The sequence below is a fragment of the Anabas testudineus genome, chromosome 18 (assembly GCF_900324465.2).
Source record: "Anabas testudineus chromosome 18, fAnaTes1.2, whole genome shotgun sequence".
In the NCBI taxonomy this organism is placed as follows: domain Eukaryota; kingdom Metazoa; phylum Chordata; class Actinopteri; order Anabantiformes; family Anabantidae; genus Anabas; species Anabas testudineus.
In genome coordinates, this window is record NC_046627.1 from 29,650,433 (window position 1) to 29,673,296 (window position 22,864).

General features: G+C 38.7%; 1 protein-coding gene across 5 annotated transcripts; it reads right to left on the reverse strand.

Annotated features, from left to right (window-relative positions):
* Positions 1 to 1,520: 1,520 nt before the first annotated feature.
* On the reverse strand, positions 1,521 to 22,386 carry LOC113157622 (PC-esterase domain-containing protein 1A-like). Of its 5 annotated transcripts, none has more exons than XM_026353210.1 (10): positions 22,329 to 22,386; positions 22,178 to 22,230; positions 16,617 to 16,717; positions 16,036 to 16,115; positions 14,184 to 14,416; positions 10,791 to 10,941; positions 9,581 to 9,707; positions 4,555 to 4,719; positions 4,358 to 4,453; positions 1,521 to 1,959 (listed from the first exon to the last, which is right to left on the reverse strand). In XM_026353210.1, the coding sequence occupies exons 3-10, from the start codon at positions 16,690 to 16,692 to the stop codon at positions 1,826 to 1,828; spliced, it is 1,062 nt and encodes a 353-aa protein (XP_026208995.1). In that variant the 5' UTR covers positions 16,693 to 16,717; positions 22,178 to 22,230; positions 22,329 to 22,386; the 3' UTR covers positions 1,521 to 1,825. The 5 variants fall into 5 exon arrangements, with proteins under 5 accessions (XP_026208995.1, XP_026208994.1, XP_026208998.1 ...); XM_026353209.1 differs by having other exon boundaries at positions 9,581 to 9,833; XM_026353213.1 differs by lacking the exons at positions 16,036 to 16,115; positions 16,617 to 16,717 and having other exon boundaries at positions 9,581 to 9,833; positions 22,329 to 22,347.
* Between the last annotated feature and the right edge of the window lie 478 nt (positions 22,387 to 22,864).

The following is a 22,864-nucleotide window of genomic DNA, read 5'->3' on the forward strand; positions in this document are numbered from 1 at the left end:
TCTAATTGACCATCATCTTAATTGCTCTATCGTGCTTCGCCTTGGAGGACGGTATGCTGTCTGCCTTTTTGTCTCACTTCTTCATAAGACACACAACGAATACTTACGTTTGTGTATGGAAATGGCGTTGGGGCGATTCCTCTCACGTCTGAGCAGACGCCCCCGTGAGGCTTACCGCTAACTGAAGCAGGGACTGAAGAGGCAGTCTGACATTTATGCAATGTAATTGAAGATGGGTATGAACCCACACACTCCGACATGGATAGATATCAACCAGCAGCAGATCTACCGTCCTGCTTCATCAGTTTGTGGTGATGAAGAGGCTGAGAAGAGCTGAAGAAGGTTTTTTAAGTCTACTCCTATGATGAGTCCGTGTGCCAAGACACTGTGGGCAGGAACGCAGCTTCTAATCACAACTGTGACGTGTGAACAGCTGAAAGCTTTGATAACACAACCCAATTCCATAAAAATCAGGACATTGTAAAATCTATAGAAGTACTGAATTAATTATTCATAATAGAACATAGAAAACACATCAAAGGTTTAAACTGAAAGAAATGGCAGCAACAGGTCAGTGTTTACCATGGTTCATCAAATCATTCCAGACTTTAACAACAGTCTGTAAATGTCTGGGACCCAAGAGGCCAGTTGCTGGAGTTTGGTAAAGGATTGTCGTTTTCTTGACTGATATATGATTCTAACTGCTCAACAGTCCCGGATCTTCTTTGACATGTTTTGTGTTTTAAGATCAGCCAAATATTTTCAGTTGGTGCTGTTGTGATAGAGGCAGTATGTGGTTTAACATGGTCCTGCTCAAATATGTAAGGCCTTCAGGAAGACGTCTGGATAGGATCATATTCATTTGTTTTTTTACCAGGAAAATAATTCTGCTATCAGGCATTTTCTCAGTTTAAATTAACAATCTGTAAGACTGGTGCCACACTATACTACAGTCCAATTTCAAAATAGTGAACAGTGTTGTTTCCCCTCACCTCCCTCCCGACGCAAGGTTTAAACAAGTTGCCAGGTACAATAACTTCACATAAATAAGCAAATGTGAAACGAGTGAAACATTACACTTTGACCATAAGTCCTACACTTTATATTTTGTCACTGCTGAAATATTCAAGGCCTTCTCTCAACAAGATGTTTGGATAGGACCATATCCTGTTTTGTTGGATGCTATAGTATTCTGTCAGAGTTGGCTTGATGCTGCAGTCAAAGTGTGAAGAGAAGCCTGTGAGCAGGGGGAGAGAGTCCAGCTGCAGCTCCTTTGTGCTACTGATTGTATTTAGGACACACCTGTCAGTCACGTGTTCCAATACTTTTACTCACATGAAAAATAAGTGGGTTCAAACTAAATGTGCTGTCTTCTAAGATGTTTATTGGATCCAGAATTAAAGGCATGAGTATTAGATTCGATAGGTATGGACCCCTCTGTACAGATGATAGGTTTAAGAGTTGTGGGCGATGATGTACTGTATGTAAGCAACTCCAGCACTTCAGAGTCTTTCCAAAACTTTTTATTATATTTTATAATTTTTTATTATAGCTATTCTTGTGTCAAAAACATCATGTCACAATTCTATCATTTAAAAATAGAAACACTGATCAGTATAGTTTAATGCAGGTGCATTGATGGGACTGTGCTTTATACTAAACTCATCCACATCAACAGCCTGTGATGGTTTAAATTTACTTAACCTCTTTTCCTGTTATCTGCTTTATTTACACAGGCAGTGACTCGTTATCTGCAAACATTTGTTTTTGCAAATCACTCAGTGTTGAATCCAAAAAATGCAGCAGTGTCTGCAGCTTGCCTTTCCTATCTATATGCAAGGTATCTGGGTGTCACCCTAGGAAGACGAGGGGGGTATGGGTGGGTCCTGAAGTTAGGCCGCCTCCTCCTCACACAACGATAGTCTGCTTGGAAATGAGGATGAAAGGGGAAACGTCCACCTGAACCAAAAAAAGAAAAAAAAAAAAAGACAAGAAAACTCAGGAAAGGACATTTTAGGAGTGAAAGTCTTTAAATGTACAAATAAAAAATAACCTCAGTATGATGCTTCTCACAAAAAGTGTGGATTCAAAAGCAGAATCGTGGAGCAAGTAGATTCAGGTTGCTAAAATAAACCACTTCAAATTAGGATCAACATTGGAAATGACAGACGCAGATGATCACTTGGATGCCGGGAAATGGGTTAAGACCTTGAACTGAAACAGTTAGAGTTAAATTGATTAGTCTGTTGTCTAGATAATTTATCAACTACCTGTTTTCCAATAAGAAACAGAGGATCCTCAACTGAGTGAAGAAACTCTTGACCACATTACTCTAGCTTTAGTTAGGTTCAGGTATTAAACCTGTTAAACGCAACCCTGACAGGTTTTCAAAGAGAGGGTGTCTGGTCTGATTCAAGAGAATTCACGTAATAAATCCAGAAATGAAGCCTGTTCCAATTTTTTGCATTCTAATACCAGTCACAATACCAGTACAAAAAGATCTAAAAACTATAAAACTGTTTAATGAGCTGCTCAGGTGATTAGCAGCATTTGAATAAAAAGACTCAGAGAGAGAGAGAGAGAGAGAGGAGCATGATCCAGCATTACTATAATAACTAAATAAATAACTGGATACTTGAAAAAAGGCACAAAATTACAAAGCAGCAGGTGCGAGTTTTATTTTTTCCCCTCAATGAGAGAACGCACTGAAAGGATGTGGACCTAAACTGAAACCACATCTAGCCAGTGCAGTCCAGGAGGAGGTGTTGCAGTTTGTGGAAAAAGCACAATTTTCACAGCATTCCAAGGGCAAAGAACAACAGACACTGAAGATCTAAACACTCCAATCACAACTCACCATGTTGAGCAGAACAGAGGAACTAACCTGGAGGAGAAAAGACTGTAACACAGCACAACTCCAACACCAATGGGTTAAGAACCTGTCAATCTGAAATGAGTACCAAACAGTAGAAGTGGAGGCAGAACGACTCAGATTAAAGGTAACAGCCACCTCGCCACTGCAAAGACACTTTGTTTTAACCTCTTCATTCAACACTGACTGATCTCTATAAGACTAACTACACTGGACAGGGATGAAGACAAACAGCACCGTCATTCATTATAATGTAAGAGTTTTGCAAAAGCTCAGAAGGATCTTCAACAAACACAGCATCCCTGTACATTTCAACCCGTGCAACACCGTGACAGAAACTGGTCCAACCCAAGGACAAAAAAACCAAGACACAAGCAGAGCAATGTAGCATATGCAGTTCCATGGAGTGAAGAATGTATTGATTTGTACATAGGAAAGACTAAACAACAGCTTCACAAACACATGGCACAACACAGAAGAGCCAGGGTTAGGGTTAGGCCATCTGCACATGAAAAACCAGAGACACTCCTTAAAATACAGCAATGTTCACATTTTGGACAGGGAAGACAACTGATACGGCAAGGCTGAATGACCCTTGCCAAATAAAGGCGGTGGTCTAATGCAGAATCTACCCCCCATGTACAATGTAGTTCTTCATCACTACACAAACGGCTTCACACCGTGTCTTAGATCATCGCCATCATGACTTATGCTGCCCTAAGCACAAGATCAGTGGATCTATTCCACACATACTGCATCTTGGTAAATGGGTAGATCTCATTGATGGTAATGGACTAAGGGACTATGCTGCAGCTATACAGCACTATGCAATTAAAGTAGCTGTCTGAACCCACAGAACCAGTGTGAAATGTCAGGACAGGCCAAAGTTTCTCCATTCACGTTGGCTGGTGTTGTGAAGTCAGACTAAACAATTTCGACAAAGATCATTATTTTAGCATAAATGCTAGGGTGAGGTAGTAAGTCAGATGAAGCAGGGTCTTGGTATCAGTCAACCAGAAAAATCAGGCTGCTTTCAGGTATAATCATTTTTCTCTCAGGGATTGTTTTTGTCTCCAATGAGGAACCTTAGACCAAATTAGGGAATACTTTCACTGTGGGGGATGAGTAGCTACCATGCATAGCAATATGTTAAACCCAAAACCTATATATGCTATGTTGCCTACAGATACACATTCCTGAGACTGCTGATTAAAATAAAAACAAGAAGTAAGTAGTTACTTCACACAGTCCTAAAGATATTAGAAATCTATTATCTCAAAGTTTATTGTTTAAGACTAACGTTATATCATGACTATGTTAACTAAGAATAATTAGATATAATTTTTAAGGATATTGCAGAATTTTATAAATGATTCATATTGCTACAATATGCAAAGCAAGGCTCATGTGAAGGACAGACAGTTCACTACGTTTAGTGAAGTAGAACTAGAGGTCAATGCTGACAAAAGGAGGGACTCATCGTACCTGCACTGAACCTGAAGTCCATATGTGAGCAGGTGGCTCTGTGGTGATAAACATGGTGCCCTGGCCACAGATTTGTGTGGTGGAAAGGGTTAGGACCTGTCAGCAAAATAAAATAAAATAAATAAAAGAGTCACAACAATACCAAAGGTTGTCTTCCACTGCACGGTGAGAAAAGTGGTAGACTATGCTGGACGTACCCCGTCTGTAGTGAATCGGGTGGTTTCCAGCAGCAGGGAAACCTTGCCATGGAGGACGATAAGGCTGCACAGGAAGCCAAGAGCGAAACTGACTTCTAACAGCACCGAAGTTCTGCCGTCTGTTCAGGTGAGGCCGCAATGGGTAACGTGCAGGTTGATCTATAGCTGGAACATAAAGATGTACAGCACAGGTTAGGGTTGTCTGATGTAGCAGTTATTCAAACATACAGACAGACTGAAAACAAAAATACACTGGTGCCCCACAGTGCACCCAAATTATTATTTGAACAAACACATTGACCCATTTTCAAGTGCATTTCTGGATGCAGCGATGTTAGGTGACAAATGTTTCCCAAAGTAGCCCTAAGCCCATACAGTACCATGACTGGTTGTCATGCAAGGCTGCCTCGGGGCTCAAAAGCCATGCAAACTCAACAGTAGCTTCCCTTACGCACATGGCTCACAGAAAAGTCCCAACATTTCAGGAAATGGGGTTTGTAGAATAAAAAGCTGTGATTTTTAAATTCAATTAAAAATTCTCCTTCTTGAAAATACAATTATGCTACAGTCAGGTTGTAGAACTTGTTTGTGTGGCGCCATAGTCAAATTAGTTCTGCTGCAGTGGAGGAGTCATCTGAAGGAACCCACTCCTGATCCATTTCAACTGGACATTTTTGAGATGGCGATGAAAAGACAAACAAAGCCCTGCAAACTACAACAGACTTTCACCAAACTCAACTGACCTGGGTAACCTCAGATTGATTTATCAGCCTTAAGGCACTTGCAAGGTTGGTGGTGGCGTTGCTTTTAATGAATTTGCAGACTTTATTATCTACTGTATCTCACATCCCTCATTAGTGGGAGAGAAGAGCAACAACAAGCTGTGGCCTGATTATTCTAAATATTAACACCAATTAGCAAAATGATAGTATGACAGTGTGAAGTACACTAGATTTTCAAACTAAAAGCATGTTAAAATACCTGTTACTCCATTGTTTTTGTTTCTCCATCATTTATTGTCTACAACATCATCTTTCTTTTCTTGCTGCCTTTATTGTCCTTTATTTTTTTTTTCACTTTCCTTGCATTTTTTTCTGCTATAAATTTTTGGCCTTTCCTTTGTCCATCAGTTTTATTTTTTGTCAACTTTTTCTTATGGTCAACCTTTTAACTTGCTGAACTTTTTCCTTTTGTCAACTTTTACTTTGAGCAGCTTCTAAGCTGTCGGAGTCTTTCTGCAACAGATCAGCTCTACCACATAGTTTATGAAATTGCTTTATCAGGGACAATCTGATTATTATGATTCATACACATCCACTGTTCATGTACTGTTCTTTGGTTGTGTAAAGCTGCTTTGCGACAATGTCAATTGTAAAAAGCGCTATATTGATCTATCCTGTATTTTTGTACTATATTCTAGTCAATTTGACTCTGCTGCTGTGACATTTGAATGTGAATTTTCCCTTCAGGGGATCAAGTGCAAAGACAAAGAGAAAAGAAGTTGTATTTAAATAAAAATGTAACACAAACCAATTCTTACACTACTACTCTGTTGCTAACAAACTGAAATAAACTGTACAAACAAAATAACACACTCATACACTAGAGATGCAAATAATGCACCAGTTCCATACCCCCCACATCCAGATGGGCTTCCAGCTGGAGACCTGAGTTGATGTGCACTTCCTCCTCCTCCAATCTAGTACAGTAGGCTTACTTCCAGGCAGGCTCCTTCCAACTCATAAACTAGCCAATACCTAAATCTGCTACTGCTAAAGTCAGTTGAATCTCAAGAACCGAGGAAGTAGAGCATGGCTTGTTGATTAAAGGTGGGGATGAGACATTTTAAACCATCAAAAGGCTCTTTATTAGCTATTTTGTATTTGCTAACATGTGAAAGCTCTCCCCTGAATGAATGCTGATTACTGTTCTGGTGCAATCAATGGATGCTGCTGAGTGGGCACACACTTCTGATTGCCAAGCAGACCTATGGAAAATATAAAAAGCTTCAGGCTTGTAGGAGCCGTTTACTATTATTGTTTTTTCCAGCACCAGATTGTTGATAAAAATGCCCAATGTTTCAAAAATATTGAATTCCTATTTCACAAATGTTTGGAGATAATGAAAATGTGTAGAGTCATATTTAAGCTCCATTGAGCAGTAATGTAAAAATTATGCCCACATGAAATGAAACTGTAGTGGTGAAAGCTATCTGGGGACATTCAAGGATTCTTTGTAGAAAACATATCAGCCATTTTATTATTAGCAGTCAGAGTGGCTGCAACTGTCTCTCCTCTCCAGCAAGACAGTGCAGATTTCACACATGGAAGATACAAAAATAAGCTTTAAGAACCAATAACAGGGGAACCTTAACATCTAAACTGTAGCCTTTGACAGCCACCAGATCAGTTGCATTGTGGGAGGACACAAATTTTAATCTTTGTCCAACCTACCTTGGTTATTACTTTGATAATTACAAAAATAAATATCAAGCACTATCAGCTATGGAAGACTACACATAGTCTGAAGAACAAGATGTAAATACCAGGTGGGAGCACATCAAAGCAGCGTACCTCCAGACCTGCGAATTGTGCTTGGAAAAGAAAAGGAAAGACAATCAATACCAGGAGAGGATTAAAGAAACAGCTCTTGGATGCTAAATCAGAGACACTGAAAAAGAGAAATCAACAAGCAGATAGAGAAGTCAAGAGATTGACAAGGTCAGATAAAAGAGCATTCATGGATGACCTTGCAAAACAGGCAGAAGCAGCAAATAAGGGAGAGCAAGGGAAGGTGTACAAAATAACCAAGATAGTCTGTGGAAATATTGTGGAACTAAAGATGACAATTACTGACATCACACCAAAACTGACATTTTCACGTCTGTCACGTGTGCTCAGGATGAACCTGCTCTCATCTGTAAAAAGCACAGGGCACCAGGGCCAGGACCAGGACCCCCAGGCCACCCTCATGAAGTCTTTTTGATTGTTCAGTCAGAGACTTTTCTGCCAGTGGCCAGCTGGAGGTCATTTTGTAGGGCTCTGGCATAGCTCATCCTGTTCCTCCTTGCACAAAGGAGCAGATACCTGTCTTGCAGATTGATTGCACATGGAATTTTGTACACGCTGTTTGGGATATTAGTATATCATGGATGCATTAGCTGCACGATGATGCCACGCTGCTAATGTGGCTAATGTAATTTGTCTCAGACTGTGAAGCAATATTTGGACTTATTACACAGAGGGACAATCAGGATGTCCTAGATACAGTACATTGTGTGAAACCTTTAAAACTATTTGAATGGCAGTAATGGGCTGGATGGTGGTAAAGTAGCAAGTTTATCTGACACAGTTATAACTCTGCTGTTATCACTGAATCTCTGTGCAGCTGTGTCTCTGCAACTCGTAGCATGCGTTCTTTCAAATTTGGTTCACAAATGTCACCAATGCATCTGCAACGAGGCAATTGTTTTTAAAAGGTTCTGTCTGCAAACATTTTTAAAATTGCCGCTCACTATGATCTACACAATTTTTCAGCAACAATTCTGTTGCCATGGCTAAACTTCCAGATCACTCCACCTCGATGACCCACCCTTCAGTGTCCCTCCAGTAACTACACCCTCTAAACATTATGAACTTTAACATTTCAACTTAAACATTACTACAGCAAAAGCTCATAAGAGAACAGAATGTAACTACAGAAGCAGAGAAATACAAAGCGTTAAACATGATGGAATAAAAAAATAAGGAAAATAAAGTTTAACTGAGGAGAGTTCACCAGGTTAACAACAGTAACTACAGTTGCTGCTTTAACTTTAACAATATGAGAAGCTTGGTATTGAACCTGCACATATCCCCCATGACTCCTACTTTACATAATCTATGCTAACTTAACTTAACCTTAAAACATCCACAAGTCAGCCAAAATATTGTCACTACCTGGTGGTTTTATTGTTGCAGTTGACCGGTCTCAGCATGTGAAGCACACAGGTCTGCACCTGTGACACTGTGTGCTGCTGTTCTGATACCCTTCAATCACAGCAGCAGCAGCACTTCATTGTAGTGAAGTGGTTGATCAGTGTCATTACTTAATTTAAAACTCACCCAGGCTGTATCTGTTAATACTATAAGTAGGACTCTGCAGAATGACTTGTTTCATGATACTGTCCCAGTGCAATGTTTAAAACATCGGCACATTCAGCTCGAGGTGCAAGATGAAACAAAACGATTTGGCACTAATCGTGTCTCCACATATCCAGTCGCTGTTTGTCAACTGTATTCTCTAATAGAGAATCATAATAAGATTACATTTTACATTTAGCAGATGCTTTTATCCAAAGCGACTTACAAGATACAAGTCAAAGCCAGTCAAAGCCCCAGTGTCCCACATGGAGAGCGGCAATCTTAGCACTACACTATCCAGCTGAGTGTGATAAATATGCAATATGAATAATTTCTTTTTCCATTACAAATTATTAAGGCCTCACACAGTTCATAACAGCATAATAAAGGTTAACATATAACTAAATAGTCTAAAATTAATACTGTTTCTCTGACTAAATCTTGACTAAAACTAAGAGAAAGTAAATGACAAAAACGAATGTCTAAAATGTGAATGAAACAAACTACAGTTTTCAGGAAATCACCAAAACTTGTCACAGTGTAGTGGTAAGATTACCATCCTCCATGCAGGAGACTGCAATTCAAATCCCAGCTGTGGCCTACCTCCATTAGGTGTCCTTAGGCAAGACCTCCTTACGTTTACCTGCCTTTGTCTTGTACCTCACTTGTAAGTCATTTTGGATAAAAGGACTATAAGAAAAAGGATAAATGGATAAATAACAAGGCTCTGATAAAAAATGTTTTTTCTAATCCAATTTAGCAATTTTCTTATCATTCAACCATAAGCAATAGGCATATAAAAAAAAGTCAAACTAGATAATATCTCATACATATACCATTTGACATCTTAGGTCAACACAGAATGCTTTGCAGATAGTACATGAGGCTAACAACTGCACACTGACCTTGTCCAGCAGGGCATGGGGGGTCATGCAAATTTACTCCCCAGGCATCAGCAACATGCTGAAGGACCAGGGTGCTGATATTTCGGTGGGCTACTGCATCCCAGTGAACTCCGTCTGGCATGCGGTGCTGCAGGCTCAGACGAAAGTGATAGTGCAAATCAAGAACATCCAATCCGTAGGCATCAGCTAGCCGACTGCTGTATAGGTTGGCCTCTATGATATCATAACACACTGTGGGTCCCAAGTGGCTTATCTGTAGTGATTGTGGCAAGTGATTTAACCAAAATTTGGTTCATAAACAAATATAACATCTCCAACAGGGTTATGTAGTAATTTTGGTCAATAACTTAATGTAATAATACATTATTATTCTGCAATATGACAAACACTATTATTATTATTAAAATCAAAATGTAACAATGTGCATGTTTTATTTTTTTTGCCTGGAGCAACTGAACCAAACTACTGCTGAGCTAGCAGTTCTGTGTGACTGTACTCAAGCACAACAGTCACTGATGATGGCATTAGATGAAGAGTCAGATGATCAAAGAAGTCTACAGGATTTATCGTGTGCCCATTACTTTCTGTTACAAATGGAAACCAAACCATTCAGTAGTTATTGAATATTATATGATTGATGTGTGGAAACTGTAACAATTGAATTTAGACTACAAAAAACCTTAACTAAACACTAGTATACAGTATACACTATACTGCACCTCAATTAAGATAGATGCAGCATTCTTTACCACTACATGGTGGGATTTCTGGTAGACGTTCTTGCTAGTGATATGCACTTGAATGAACTGAATTGCCAAAAAGATTTTAGGAAAAAGTAACATCTCCCACTTCTGAGACAAAAACTTAATACAGAGTGTCCAACATTACCCTGACAGATAAAAATTCAACACCTTAAAGGACAGTAATGGAAAAAGACAAAATAACGAACACAGTCATAATGAGTCTTTGAGATAAAGATCCAAGCTAATGTGGAATTATAACAGTAGGCAGGAAGTGTCTGAGAAGCCACTCTAACATCTACAGCTCTCCTAATTCAACTAATTACTGCTAATAACTACTAATAACTGCTAATTTTCCTGTTCTCTGGATGAGGGTGTTCTAATAAGTTAAACCAGCATCTGTTGTGTTTGGTTAGAATGTTAATTAAATGAATGGAAACATGCAAACTTATGGCTTGAGAGATACTCACTTGGGGCACCAGGAATCCACCCTTGATCTTCTTGCTAAGTGGCATAGCCAGAGCCCACAGGAGGAGACATTCAGGGAAAACAATTGTTTTAATCTGGGTAAAGAACCGGTGGAGGTTCTCTTTGTACTGCTGGATGCGCTCCAAGCCATACCTGCGATGCAAACATTTAGAAGACCAGATAAGGAAAACGCATTGAGTATTCTAGGAATTGATTCTATTTATTTTACTTTATTATATGATCACTGCTAGTTCCACTGCAGACTTGCAGTATAGAGGAACATAATGGGCTGCTCTTCATGCAGCTGATGTGCAGTAGCGTCACCATCTACTACAGCGGTCCAAACAACAATCTAACCCAAGAGGATCAATAAAGTATGTTGTTATTATTATTTCTCCCCAACACAATGTCAGACTCTGTCAAATGTAGAGTTAAGTAAAATTATGTTTTTTTTATTTTTTTTTTTACTTTCTACACATAGACCTCATGTTGAGTCCTGCACTGCATCGTGGATGTCACATTTGTAATTTTACTGAAAGCCTAAGTAAAGGTCTAATCTGTTTGCTGTGTAAAGTCAGTTTGTTTTTGGCTTCTCTGCTTAACTGCAACATCTCACCGTACAGCAGTGATATTATTGTGCGTACGCTATGAAAAGACTCAACTAATCATAAAACAAAAGAACACAACATGGACCGGACTGTCTATGAGAACTGTGTGTTCTATAGACATGAAAGTCTGCTATAATAAGAAAAGCATAAACATGTTCAGATGGCACCAGATATATGAAGCATTAAGATTTTTAAGGATCTGCGGGAGTCCTGTGTCTTTGACTAAGATGTTGTAACAGCATATCTTAATGTGGTACCTCAAGCTCAGTGGAAAAAGTGTGCAACCAGTGGTATAAATTAACATATATCATGAAGAAAACTTAAATTAACTTATTTACAAAACAGTTCCCTGCAGCAGGACTGAGGAATTATTATTTGTTTTCAATATAAATAACAACTATATTAAATATATTATATTTCCAGCTGCAACTTAAGATGTTGTTTTGAATGCAACAGATTTTATACAGTCAGAGGCACTTGTCTCCACCAGCCTTGTGTTTGGACTGGGAGTAAGAGTGGAAGAAGAACATAATTATCACATATCATTGAGCAGTAATTTACCAGTTATTTTAGGTCACTCCACTAATCAACCATTTCAGCTCTAAAGGGGACTAAATACAATATAACTAAAAAATTACTTAAAGGACATCTGGACTCTTTTTGAGCTTTCATTTTACTTATATGCTACCATTGCTTGTCATTAACTTTGTGTCACCTCTCTTCCGTAGTTGTGCTTCTCCTCTCTCTGTCTCCCTCTCTCTGTACTTTTCTGCAGGTAATCCCAGCCTCTAAGCTGTATGTTTCCAGTGTGCAGTTACTGGCCCTACCAACTTGACCAGTGTTTTTGGTGCTTGCTGTTCTTTTGTTGCCTGCTGTTCTTTCTCATCTTTCGGTCCAGGTTTGTAAACCTGCAACCGCAAAGCTCGGTACCAAAGCCACACTTATCCCTCACAACTCACACCTGTAACCTATGCTAACTTTAGTTAAATACATATAACTAACCAGCCCCAATATTAACACTGGCTGTTTTTTTTAATGTTAGGATGGACCAGTGTCAGCATGGGCTTTGAGGTCAGCAGCTACAACACAGCCTCAACAATGTATGTACAATGAAGAACTGACGAATGAGAGCCGCACAGTCAACTACCGAGGCCAGGTTGGGTTTAGGGAAGAGAACTACTTTAGTTAGGGAAAGAGACATGATCATTACATTTACAGAAAACACACTTTGCAATTACATTCCCTGCAAAGTGCATATGATTCCATTTTAGTTGTAGCCTGTGTTAATTGTTAGTAGACCTAGTTGTTATATGGAGCAGTTGTTATATGGAGCAGTTGTTATATGGAGCAGTTGTAATACTGTGTGTTGTCGTTCTGACACCTGTCAATCAGAGCCAGCAGTAAAATAAACCACCAGATCAAACCACCATTTTGTCTGATCGACGTTATCACTCACTTTAAAACTCCTCCAGGCTTTAGCTGATTATACTGTGAGACTGAGCAGAATGACTTGTCTGATGTTACTATCCTGGACAGATGTGCAAAGCATTTCCAGTCAGCTCCGGTTAGAAATGCAAAGTGACGAAGATAACCGATTTTGCACTGTCTGTATATCTTAGAGAGTCATAATTAGAAATGATAAAACTGCACCTTTATTTAGTTTTCATTATCATCTTTATTTCACCTGCTACCAGCCACATTTATGCTGCTTAGACTAAAACTAAGAAAATAAATGTGACTGAAATAAATTACACTTTTCGGGAAACTAAATTGAACATTCCTGTCACTATTGAGACACCTTTTGTTGTGATTTGGTGCTGTAGAAATAAAATTAATTGAAATGTATTGAATTCCATTAAGTTTTAGTAATGTGTTATTACACTACTGTGTAGATTGTGATACTCTGTACTGGTGCTACTGCTGGTGCTGCTACTTGGATGAAGCTGGCCCTTAATTTTTGTTGATACTTGATATTTTTTTACATCACAGGGAATGCCAATTTTCTCCCTGCAGTGGATGTGTATGGAACTGCATTCAGTCTCGGTACATAATTAATTACACTCATCTCCCTTTTACTCTGACTGAGCCCAAACAAGACTCAATTTTAATTAAATCCCCAGCAAACAAATGATGTAAGGACCAGGGTGTGCAGTGGAGGACAGGTGTTCCAGTTAGTGGGGGAAAAAAACAAAAGTGTTTCATCATGGCTGATTTATGAAATAGACCATGATTTATGAAATAGACCATGAGAGATCACGGTCATCAAGGCTCCAATGCAGACACAGTATCCAGTAGCCAATATAGCTGAAGCTGTCTTCTACAACTGACAGCTCATGGCATTCAGCTGTTGCTGAGCTGAACTATAAGATGACAGAGAATTAATCTATACATAAGGCATTCACAGCATTTAGTGTGTTGTACCTTGCTGTGTCAATGAAATATGTACAGTACATGAAATATTTTATATATATATATATATACAAACCCCCTCAGAGAGGCATTCTAGCCAGATGTAGAAAATGTGTAAAAGATTTGACACTTGCTGAAGACACGCACTGGTAGCCAAATGGTAAAGGTGCATGCCATATAACTGCAGTGCACCAGGTTCAAGTCTGACTCTGGATTTTGGCTGCATGTCACATCCCTCTTTCTCCCCTCAAGTTTATCATCTCTTCTGCACCGCTTCTATCAAACAAAAGGCATAAAAATGCCCAAAATACATAAATAAATGTTCTAAAAGGATACCTGGCTTTTTGATACAGAAGAACAGAATTCACTGTATGTTACCTTGTGATGTCCCATGCACAGGAGCTGATGATAATGATGTCAGGTTTGGGTCCTTGCCGAAAGTCCTCCAGGACGCTCTCCATGTAAGGTGAGTAGATCCTGGTGAGGAAGTAGAAACGCACCAGGTGGTGGTTGGTGCAGTACTGTCTGACCTCTCTGTAATCAGTGCCGTTAGTCATGAGACCCATTCGACCTCCTTCCACTAAGACATCTTGCTCAAAAGAAAACTCCCCCTGAACCACAGAAAGAAGGGATGAGATGAGACTGTATTTCCTCCTCCATCACACAGACTCATTACATAGTGAAGATGCTGTGAGAATTTAAAACATTTTCTGACCCGTCATGTCTAGGTGTGCCCTTGTCACATGTTACGTACTATATAGTATGTAACATCTAAAATGCTAAGTTGCAATTCCACTTTACATTTTACACAGCAAATTGTTTTTAGGTTAGATTTGTTGTTGAGAAGAGCCCAACAATTTTGTTGTACTCCCCATGTGTAACGACGTATGCAAGTTTATTCTATAATATACAGAGAACTAAAAAGAAAAAACAAAACTAAACTAAACTGAGTTCCTCAAGCTTTCCTTCCATATTCTACATCAACTACTACAGCAAGTTGTTAGATGTTGAAACTTGATTTTAAGAAAGTAAATCAACAATTCAGTTATGTTAATATCTGGAAAACTCCCAAAAGTTGTCTACTAAAACTTTCTCCTTTCAAAATCCTATCTATAATCTAATAACTAAAAATATCTCTGGTATTTAGTTTTTCTTGTTTTGCTATTGTGACAAACATGTCTGAACTTGCTGCGACCCACCGACTCACTCATGGACTCACTAGCTTGTGAACACCTAGGGCTCATGGCCTTGTGTTATTTAAAAAGTGACCAAGTAAGATACACAACATACTGGATACTAAGGCAATAATAATTTCAATTAATTAATTTGGAACACAGACCTGATGTTTCATTTTCACTTTTGCTCTCTGGATTTGTAGTGGTATATATTTTTGAAAAAATGTTTTAGTTTTTAATATAAAGTTTTCAAAAAACAAGACCTCTTCACAGATGAACCAAGAGGAATTTTTACCCCTAAAACAAGAGGAGGGGTAGGAATAAACCTGTTGTTATAGTTTACATGACGTTCATGAATTGACTTCTGTGTCACTTGAAAGTTTTTGAATCCTTATAAAGCATTCCCAAATGTCTTTAAGAATAACTTGCATAACATTTAAATTTAGTACGACAGGGTTGAGCCCCGTTACAGACTGATGAACTGTCCAGGGTGAAGTTGCCTCTCACATAACCCTCAACAAGAATAGTGGTTAAGCTAACAGATGGATGGATTTCTAAAGGGTTCACAAACTTTCAAGCTCCACCATATGTCTACTTGGACTGGTTAACATGCATGTGAAATGACCATGAAATTAAAATTTCACATTATTGATAATTTCGTGATTCAATTGATCAATCAACAGATAAATCCTTTGATTTATCTATTGTTAGATTTCATCGACAGATATTCTAATGTGTACCACAGAGTTCCTACATGAAACATAGTAAATAGTTGTACTTTTTACCATCTGGACAAAAATAATTTTGCGATAGTTCAATAGCACCTTTAAAATGGCCTCTTCATCACCGTTTACAGCACACTATCAAAGTGTGTTCTGGCAGCTTTAGTTTGTTTGAAAGCAATTTATTTTTAACTAATCGAAATCAGACTGAGAGCAGGCCTTGCAGAGAGCAAAAAATAAATAAATAAAAAAAGAGAAAAGCCAGGCTCTAAAGTGTGACTGCCATATGCCACTGCTGTTTCATGTGAATGAAAACCTTGTGGAAAGATTTACTTTGGACTTGAGCTGAGACAGAGTCAAGAACTGATCCCTCTGAAGCAGCAGAACCAAGTCTTTGTACACAGAGCGCTGCACTGAAATCAAAGCACAAATGCAACAGGATTTACTTACATAAAAAACCTCAAATATTTCAATTAATTACAATGAAATAATAAAAGCCTTAAAAAGAACAGAACAGTGGGAAATTTCAAGGGTATTGGTAGATGCCAAGATGTGAAGTGATAGTGTTAATTATAATATTCTTTATCTGGGAAATACTAAACATGGCATTTTAAATGCTAGCTGGCACATTCTCCAGCACTATCAAGTATGTCATTCAATACAGAGGTTTGGCTTAAAACTAAGATGATTATGATTTAATGCTTTGCCACATTATGCTTTCTCATCATATCATCCGTCCATGCATCCATTATCTTAACCGCTTGTCCTCTGAAGAGTTTTGGGAATGCTGGAGCCTATCTCAGTTGTCATTGGGTGAGAGGCAGGCTACACCCTGGACAGGTAGCCAGTCACACACCTATGGACAATTTAGAGTTTCTGTCAATATCAAATGTTAGTTCGTTCATGTCTCTCACCTGAATCACCAAGAATCACCAAACACTTGTTGTGCAAAAGCTGTTTAGCTTGACTGTTAGTTACAAATGTCCTCATAGTTGCACTGCAGCTGTTTATGGGACTGAGAATGGAAAACAGAAGCAATGAGTTAATATCATATTCTTAATGCAGTCCACATCAATTACATTCTCCAATTTCCCCTACCTGTGTAGCCTTTGTTAAGAATAACTTCACTGTGTTGTTTGTGGCTTTGAAAAGAAATTAGCAGCAGCTTCCATTGGTAAATAAATACAGTTTTAAGAGGGCAGCTCTAAACTACATCTCCATTCTCATTTGATTGATCAGACTCCAGGTTTGCCAACACCCGGCTCCAGCTGGGGTTACTCACATTAATCCAAATATGACATCTGCTCTTGGCCTGACCCATTAATTTAAGACCCTCAACTGGACTTGTACCTGTTGCCTTAAACACATGCACCGATCAGCTGCATTATTAACATCTCTTTTAGAATAGACACTGACCAGTCTGTGCATTGGTAGCCTCATAAACGTCAAATGATGATGCACTGTGTTTTGGCAAATTCAGTAATATAGTAGGTGGGAGTACTTGCGGGCCATGCTGCCTCTAAATTAGTTAGAGGCAGCAGTTAAATGCTCAGCCACAGCAAAATGTGTGTATATATGCATGCATACCTACCTACCTACCTACCTACCTACCTACATACATACCTACATACATACCTACATATATATGGTCGATAAGTGCATTTAGATAAGATTAGCTGAATCTAATCTAAATGCATTATTCAATTACAGGCACACAAAACTCGACAAAAAACCAAAAACAAAAACAGGCTATATGCAAGTATAAGCGGTTACCTTCGCAGATCTATTATGATGACTCCTCAGCTTACTGGTGTGGGCATTCACTTTACTTCAATATACCATAAAACTAAAACTAAAACAGGTTGTAGGCCGTTTATAGGCTACATAGGATATACAGGATGACTTGTCCAGTTCAGATGAGCTCCAGTTACTCATACAAAACAAAATGACACAAACATCTGCATTTGCTGTCCAGTTGGCATTTTCAGTTACAGAAAAGCTACAGGTGAACAAATTGATCTGGTTAAAGAAAAACTGTGCCTTATGCCTTCAATTATATTTTCATTGTATATTTCTTCCACATCACCTTCTGCATTTAGTAAGTACTTTTTTTCTTGTGCCTGAAGCTGCAATTTTATATGGATCTTTTTTTTTTTTTTTTTAACCCATTAAAAATTATTTTTGAAGCTTACGTAAATGGAATGTGCTGCAAATACCTGTGTGGGAGTGTGCTTGGATAATAAACTGTACTGGACAACAAAGTGCTCTACTAAAGCCCAGAGCCTGCTGTACTTTCTGCGGTGAATGAGGTCTTCTAATGGCTGTGTCCGAAACCTCTCCCTATTCACTCATTCATTACTCCGTATATAACACTTTATAGTCAACTCCAAAAGAAAAAGGAAATTTTGGAGATTTGCCAATACATTAATTTTCTTAAAAATTAACGTTTGCTCCCCATTTTATTACCCCTTCAATGGGAAGCAGTGCATTGTGGTTCATGCCATGTATGCTACTTTTTTCGTTCCTCTGTGGAACCTCTGAGTGTATCATATGATGGACAGGTTTACCAAAACATTCGGACACCACTACAAAATGGTGAGCACCCTCTATAGTGCACTACAGTAAAAGGGAGTGATTTGAACACAGTCACAGTCATTGTCTGTATCATTATCTGTGCCATGTGCAGTGTTCTATGGGTAGTTCCCCTAATAGCATCCACATTTCCTTCACTTGCATCTTTTCCTAGCGCCTTAGTCCCTCCCACTAAAGAAACACGGAGGGATGTAAGAAAAAGATACGCGGAGAGAGCAACCACAACAACAAAAACACAAGATGCCCTCTCCTCTGAACTATCATTGTCTGCGATGTCCATTTCTGATGATGGTGGATCATCATCTGTAAGTTGGACTTAGTGTTGATATTTCCTTATGAATACAAACTTCTGCTATTAAAACATGCATCTGTAATTTCTACTGTCCTCATTGTGTCATTAATTTAATATTGTAATACTTAATGACACGTTTCTTTATTATTTGCATTACATTTACTGTTTTTTTTTTACTCAGTTACTCATTAGTGCAGATTCTAATTATATCAATTTGTAAAAATGTATCATCAGCTCAAATAATTTTCTTGTCTCACTGACGACGTTATTCATAGCAGGAAATAACAGATGTGTGTCTACAGCCTGTTTCTGGCGTATAAAGAAAGTTGTTCAAAGCTCTTTGTAACCGAGTCCCACAGATCCACAAGCCAGATGTATCTGAAAACAAATAAAAACTTGGGTGTAAAAAATTATATTGGTTCTGTTTTTATGTGTACTTCACTATAAAACTGTGCTGGTGTTGTGATGCGGTTTCAGATCAGTGTGATCAGCTGCAGCCAATCACCAACAGGTTTCCAATAAAATGGTGCGTTTGTCCAGTAAAACAATTTACCAAAGGATCGTCTCTTGCATTTTACCTAATTTCCCCTTAAACGTCACTGCTGAGAGGCTTTGGGATGTCCTACAACATGGAGGAGTGGGACAACCTCTGGGGTGAGTGAGTATCAAAGACCAAAAGACAATTGGAATTCACCTGAGTCTGTGGTGTCAAGTGTTAAGCTTGACCCTGTACATGTATTAGCTCAGAGAAAGAGGTTTTCCTCCTGCACTATCCCTCCCACCCACTACAGTGTACTGGCTGGACAAAGAGGCAGGGTGAAAGAGAGAGAGAGAGAGAGAGAGAGAGAGAGAGGGACTAATCAATGTCAAGCAAGTGCCACAGGAGATTATTTCTCTCATTGGCCATTAAAACCGCACAACTCCTCCTCCCTCCGTTAAAGGGAGGGGGACTAACAATTACCATGATTATTATTTATGTCATTACTCATGTCATTACTGTTTATTGGACTACATTCCACCTCTGGCTATAATTGGTTTTAGATTTCTCTTTTCATATTGAGTATTTTGTATAGATGTTAATTTCTATTTGTCCAAGTGTGATATTGCATGGGTCTCCTTAAACTCATATTTACAGCAATGTCACTGTATGATTATTAATAATTTACCAGGCAACTATTTAATATAAAATTGATCAACTGTTACATTAGATATAATACTTACTACCACTCAATTCCAGTTTTGGCATATGTTGCAATACATTTTAGAAGCCTGATTGACAACATAGTCCAAATTGCATTCAAAATATAACAAAGAAACAGCACATGGCATGACAAAACCTGCCAGCATGAAACTGCATGCTACTGGATATTCATCCTTTAAAATAAAAATAAAAAATACTGAACAGGAGCAAATCTTTTGTAATAATGTCAAAATTCAGCATATGGTGGGGATTTCCAAACCTTAGGGGTGTTGCACAAAATGAAGATATCTAGGTATCCCGACTTAATCCCTGATCAAGTCGGTATTAATTTGGCACAAATGCCGAAACAATTAATACCGATCTAGGTACCATGGAGATTTATTCTGTGTTGTGGCTATCAACTCATCCTGGCTTCATTTAGCCCAGACTTAGTTGCACGAAAGCTGATTAAATTAAGATGAACTATGTTACTAGAGATTAAGTCTCTGAAGTTAGTTGCAGGATAGATTAATCCTACTTGAAGAATGTGTGTATTGTGATTGTTTGAGTTTATTAGAAACGACTGATCATTTTGCAAAGGTGTTTTCAATACAGCCAATAAAGTGGGCAACATGCAGCCTAGTATATAAACTGTAAAGGTTTTATTCACATTTGTCTCTTGACAATGGCATGCTCTTTCTTAGACTACGTAGTCAGTGAGGGAATGTTAATACTCAGATGAGAATTCAGGCATCAGAGAGTTTTCCAGGACAGGTCTGATCCTTCAGCATTTGAAGACCAGATTCTTATGCGACGGCATCCGATAATGATGTTGGCTTTTGGGTCCACATATAAAATACCAGACAGCGGGAAGGCACAATCTCACTGTCCCACAGATGGTATGTTTAACCCTGCGGTCCTTGTCAAGTTGTTTATTCAGTTGGGGATGCGGAAAATCTCAAAGCCATTGTTTGCCACAGCAGAAAAAAAACTAGAGGGGGTAAAACTAATTAAATGCACAAAATGCGAACTGTGGATTTTCCTGAGTAACATATGTTCTGCCTACTGACCACATTTGAGGCATTTATACTACAACTGTTTAGTGCATACGTTTAGTAACTCTATGCATTGTAACAATTTCTCTGGAACACTGCTTAATAATTCTTTCTGGATTAGTTACGCATTAAGCCGATTCGCTATTGTCTGCCAGGCTTTTCTCTGTTCTGTAATTATATTGGCCGTATTTCCCTTTTATAGATTTTACCTCTTTGTACATCTCCATTATGTGTTTTGCTGCTCTGTGGGTTAAAAGTATGCTGCACAAGTTTCGTCCATGTTTAATCAGTAACTCTGTGATTGACACATGCAGTCTTTTAAACAATACAGCGAATGTGCATTTATCTCAAATATTTACACCTGTCTCGATGTAGCTGCACCTTCTTATTCTGGCTTGGCAAACATGCAACAGAATAAGCCAGGGTGAGTTTATCAGAATAGGTCGAGCTAGGATATTTCACTTATCCTGGATTTCTTAATTCTGCTTTTGTGCAATAACCCTCTGGACCTCAAGGCCTGTTAGTCTGCTTGTTATCCAACTCTTCCTGTCCTACCCATGCTGATTACCTAGATCAGGTGTGTTCAGTCACTCAGAAGCTGAAGGATACCAATTTACTTTGTCTTGCCCCACTCCCCTCTCATCTGAGATGGTGCCTTCTGAGTTCTGACTGATCTGAACACACCTGCTCCAGGTAATCAGCAATGGGTAGTGCAGGGATAGATGGGGAAAACAAGCAGAGCAGTGGGCCCCAAGAACCCCTGGGCTGTCACATCGCACTAATATCTGAAACCCGTTAAGATGAAAATCGTATAGTTCTGCTAAACTATAACTACCATTAAACTAGTCAACCTCGTCACAAATGATCTTATGAATGTTTGCCAAACTCCATTTCAAATGTCAGTTCAAAACAGCTTAAATATACTGAGAATTTTATAGGCAAGACACAGTTTTTCATGTTTTTTGTGTGGAAGTAAGTCTATAGTTAATATTAGCATAAGGTGACACAAATGATTCACCTACCACAGCCGTCATATGAAAATATTAACTTTTGGATAGCTATACACAACTAATTTTCAACTTTATCTCTGCCTAGTACTGTATTTAGTAAGTTTGTGCGAGTGACAACACAACACATAGCATGTTGGTACCAGATTGACTTGCTAAGCTAAGTTACTGAAGCTATCACTTGAAACCAACCTAACAGCTTAAATCACTTCGACATTAACACACATGTACCCAGAATTAAGGACCTAACTAGTGCTGTTAATAATTAACTAAATGCTGTGGGTTTATATTTTCGTTAATACAGCTTCCCGTGTAATTTAATTGAAATAGTAAAATATACTGGCCTCACCTTCCTGGGACTGCGGCTCGTGGCTCCGGTCACAGCAGGTCAAATCCGTTTTCCTTGAAGAAAACAAAAAGGTTTCCAGTTCAAATTAACATATTCATCACTGGACATGTGTATCTGAGTAAATTAACAAGATAATGAAAAGCGTCCTTACCAACACAGTGGACTTTTTATTATTTATTTCGCTCCTGCTAACTTCCCCTTAATCAATTATTTGAACCGGAAGTAAAACAGACGTCGAGAAGATTTGGAGGGGTTTAATAATTTTCCAACATTATTTTCCACCGCAGTGTTGACTAAATATAAAGTGAATTTGTTATCTTTTATACAGTTCCTTAAAAATCTTAGCACAAAATGCGAAATTTCAACAAAAGTGTACCTGAATAACGTCATCTAGTCCCCGCCCCCGTGACGCAGTCCGCCACCTGTGGCCACCCCTCGTTTTCCGCGTTACACCTTGAACCTGGGTATGTTTTCCAAACCTGTACCATCTAGACCTCATTCTGTTTCAGGATCACATCTGAGGAGCTGCATCCAAGAGGAGGACTGACTCATGCATCCTACCAATAAATTCTCTCAACATGTTCCCACCAAATGACTGAGCCAATTCTGCCAGTTCTAAAATGGAGTTCATGGTTAGGGTGGACGTATCACCTCCTGCTCCCCATCATAAAGAACTTAACTATCATT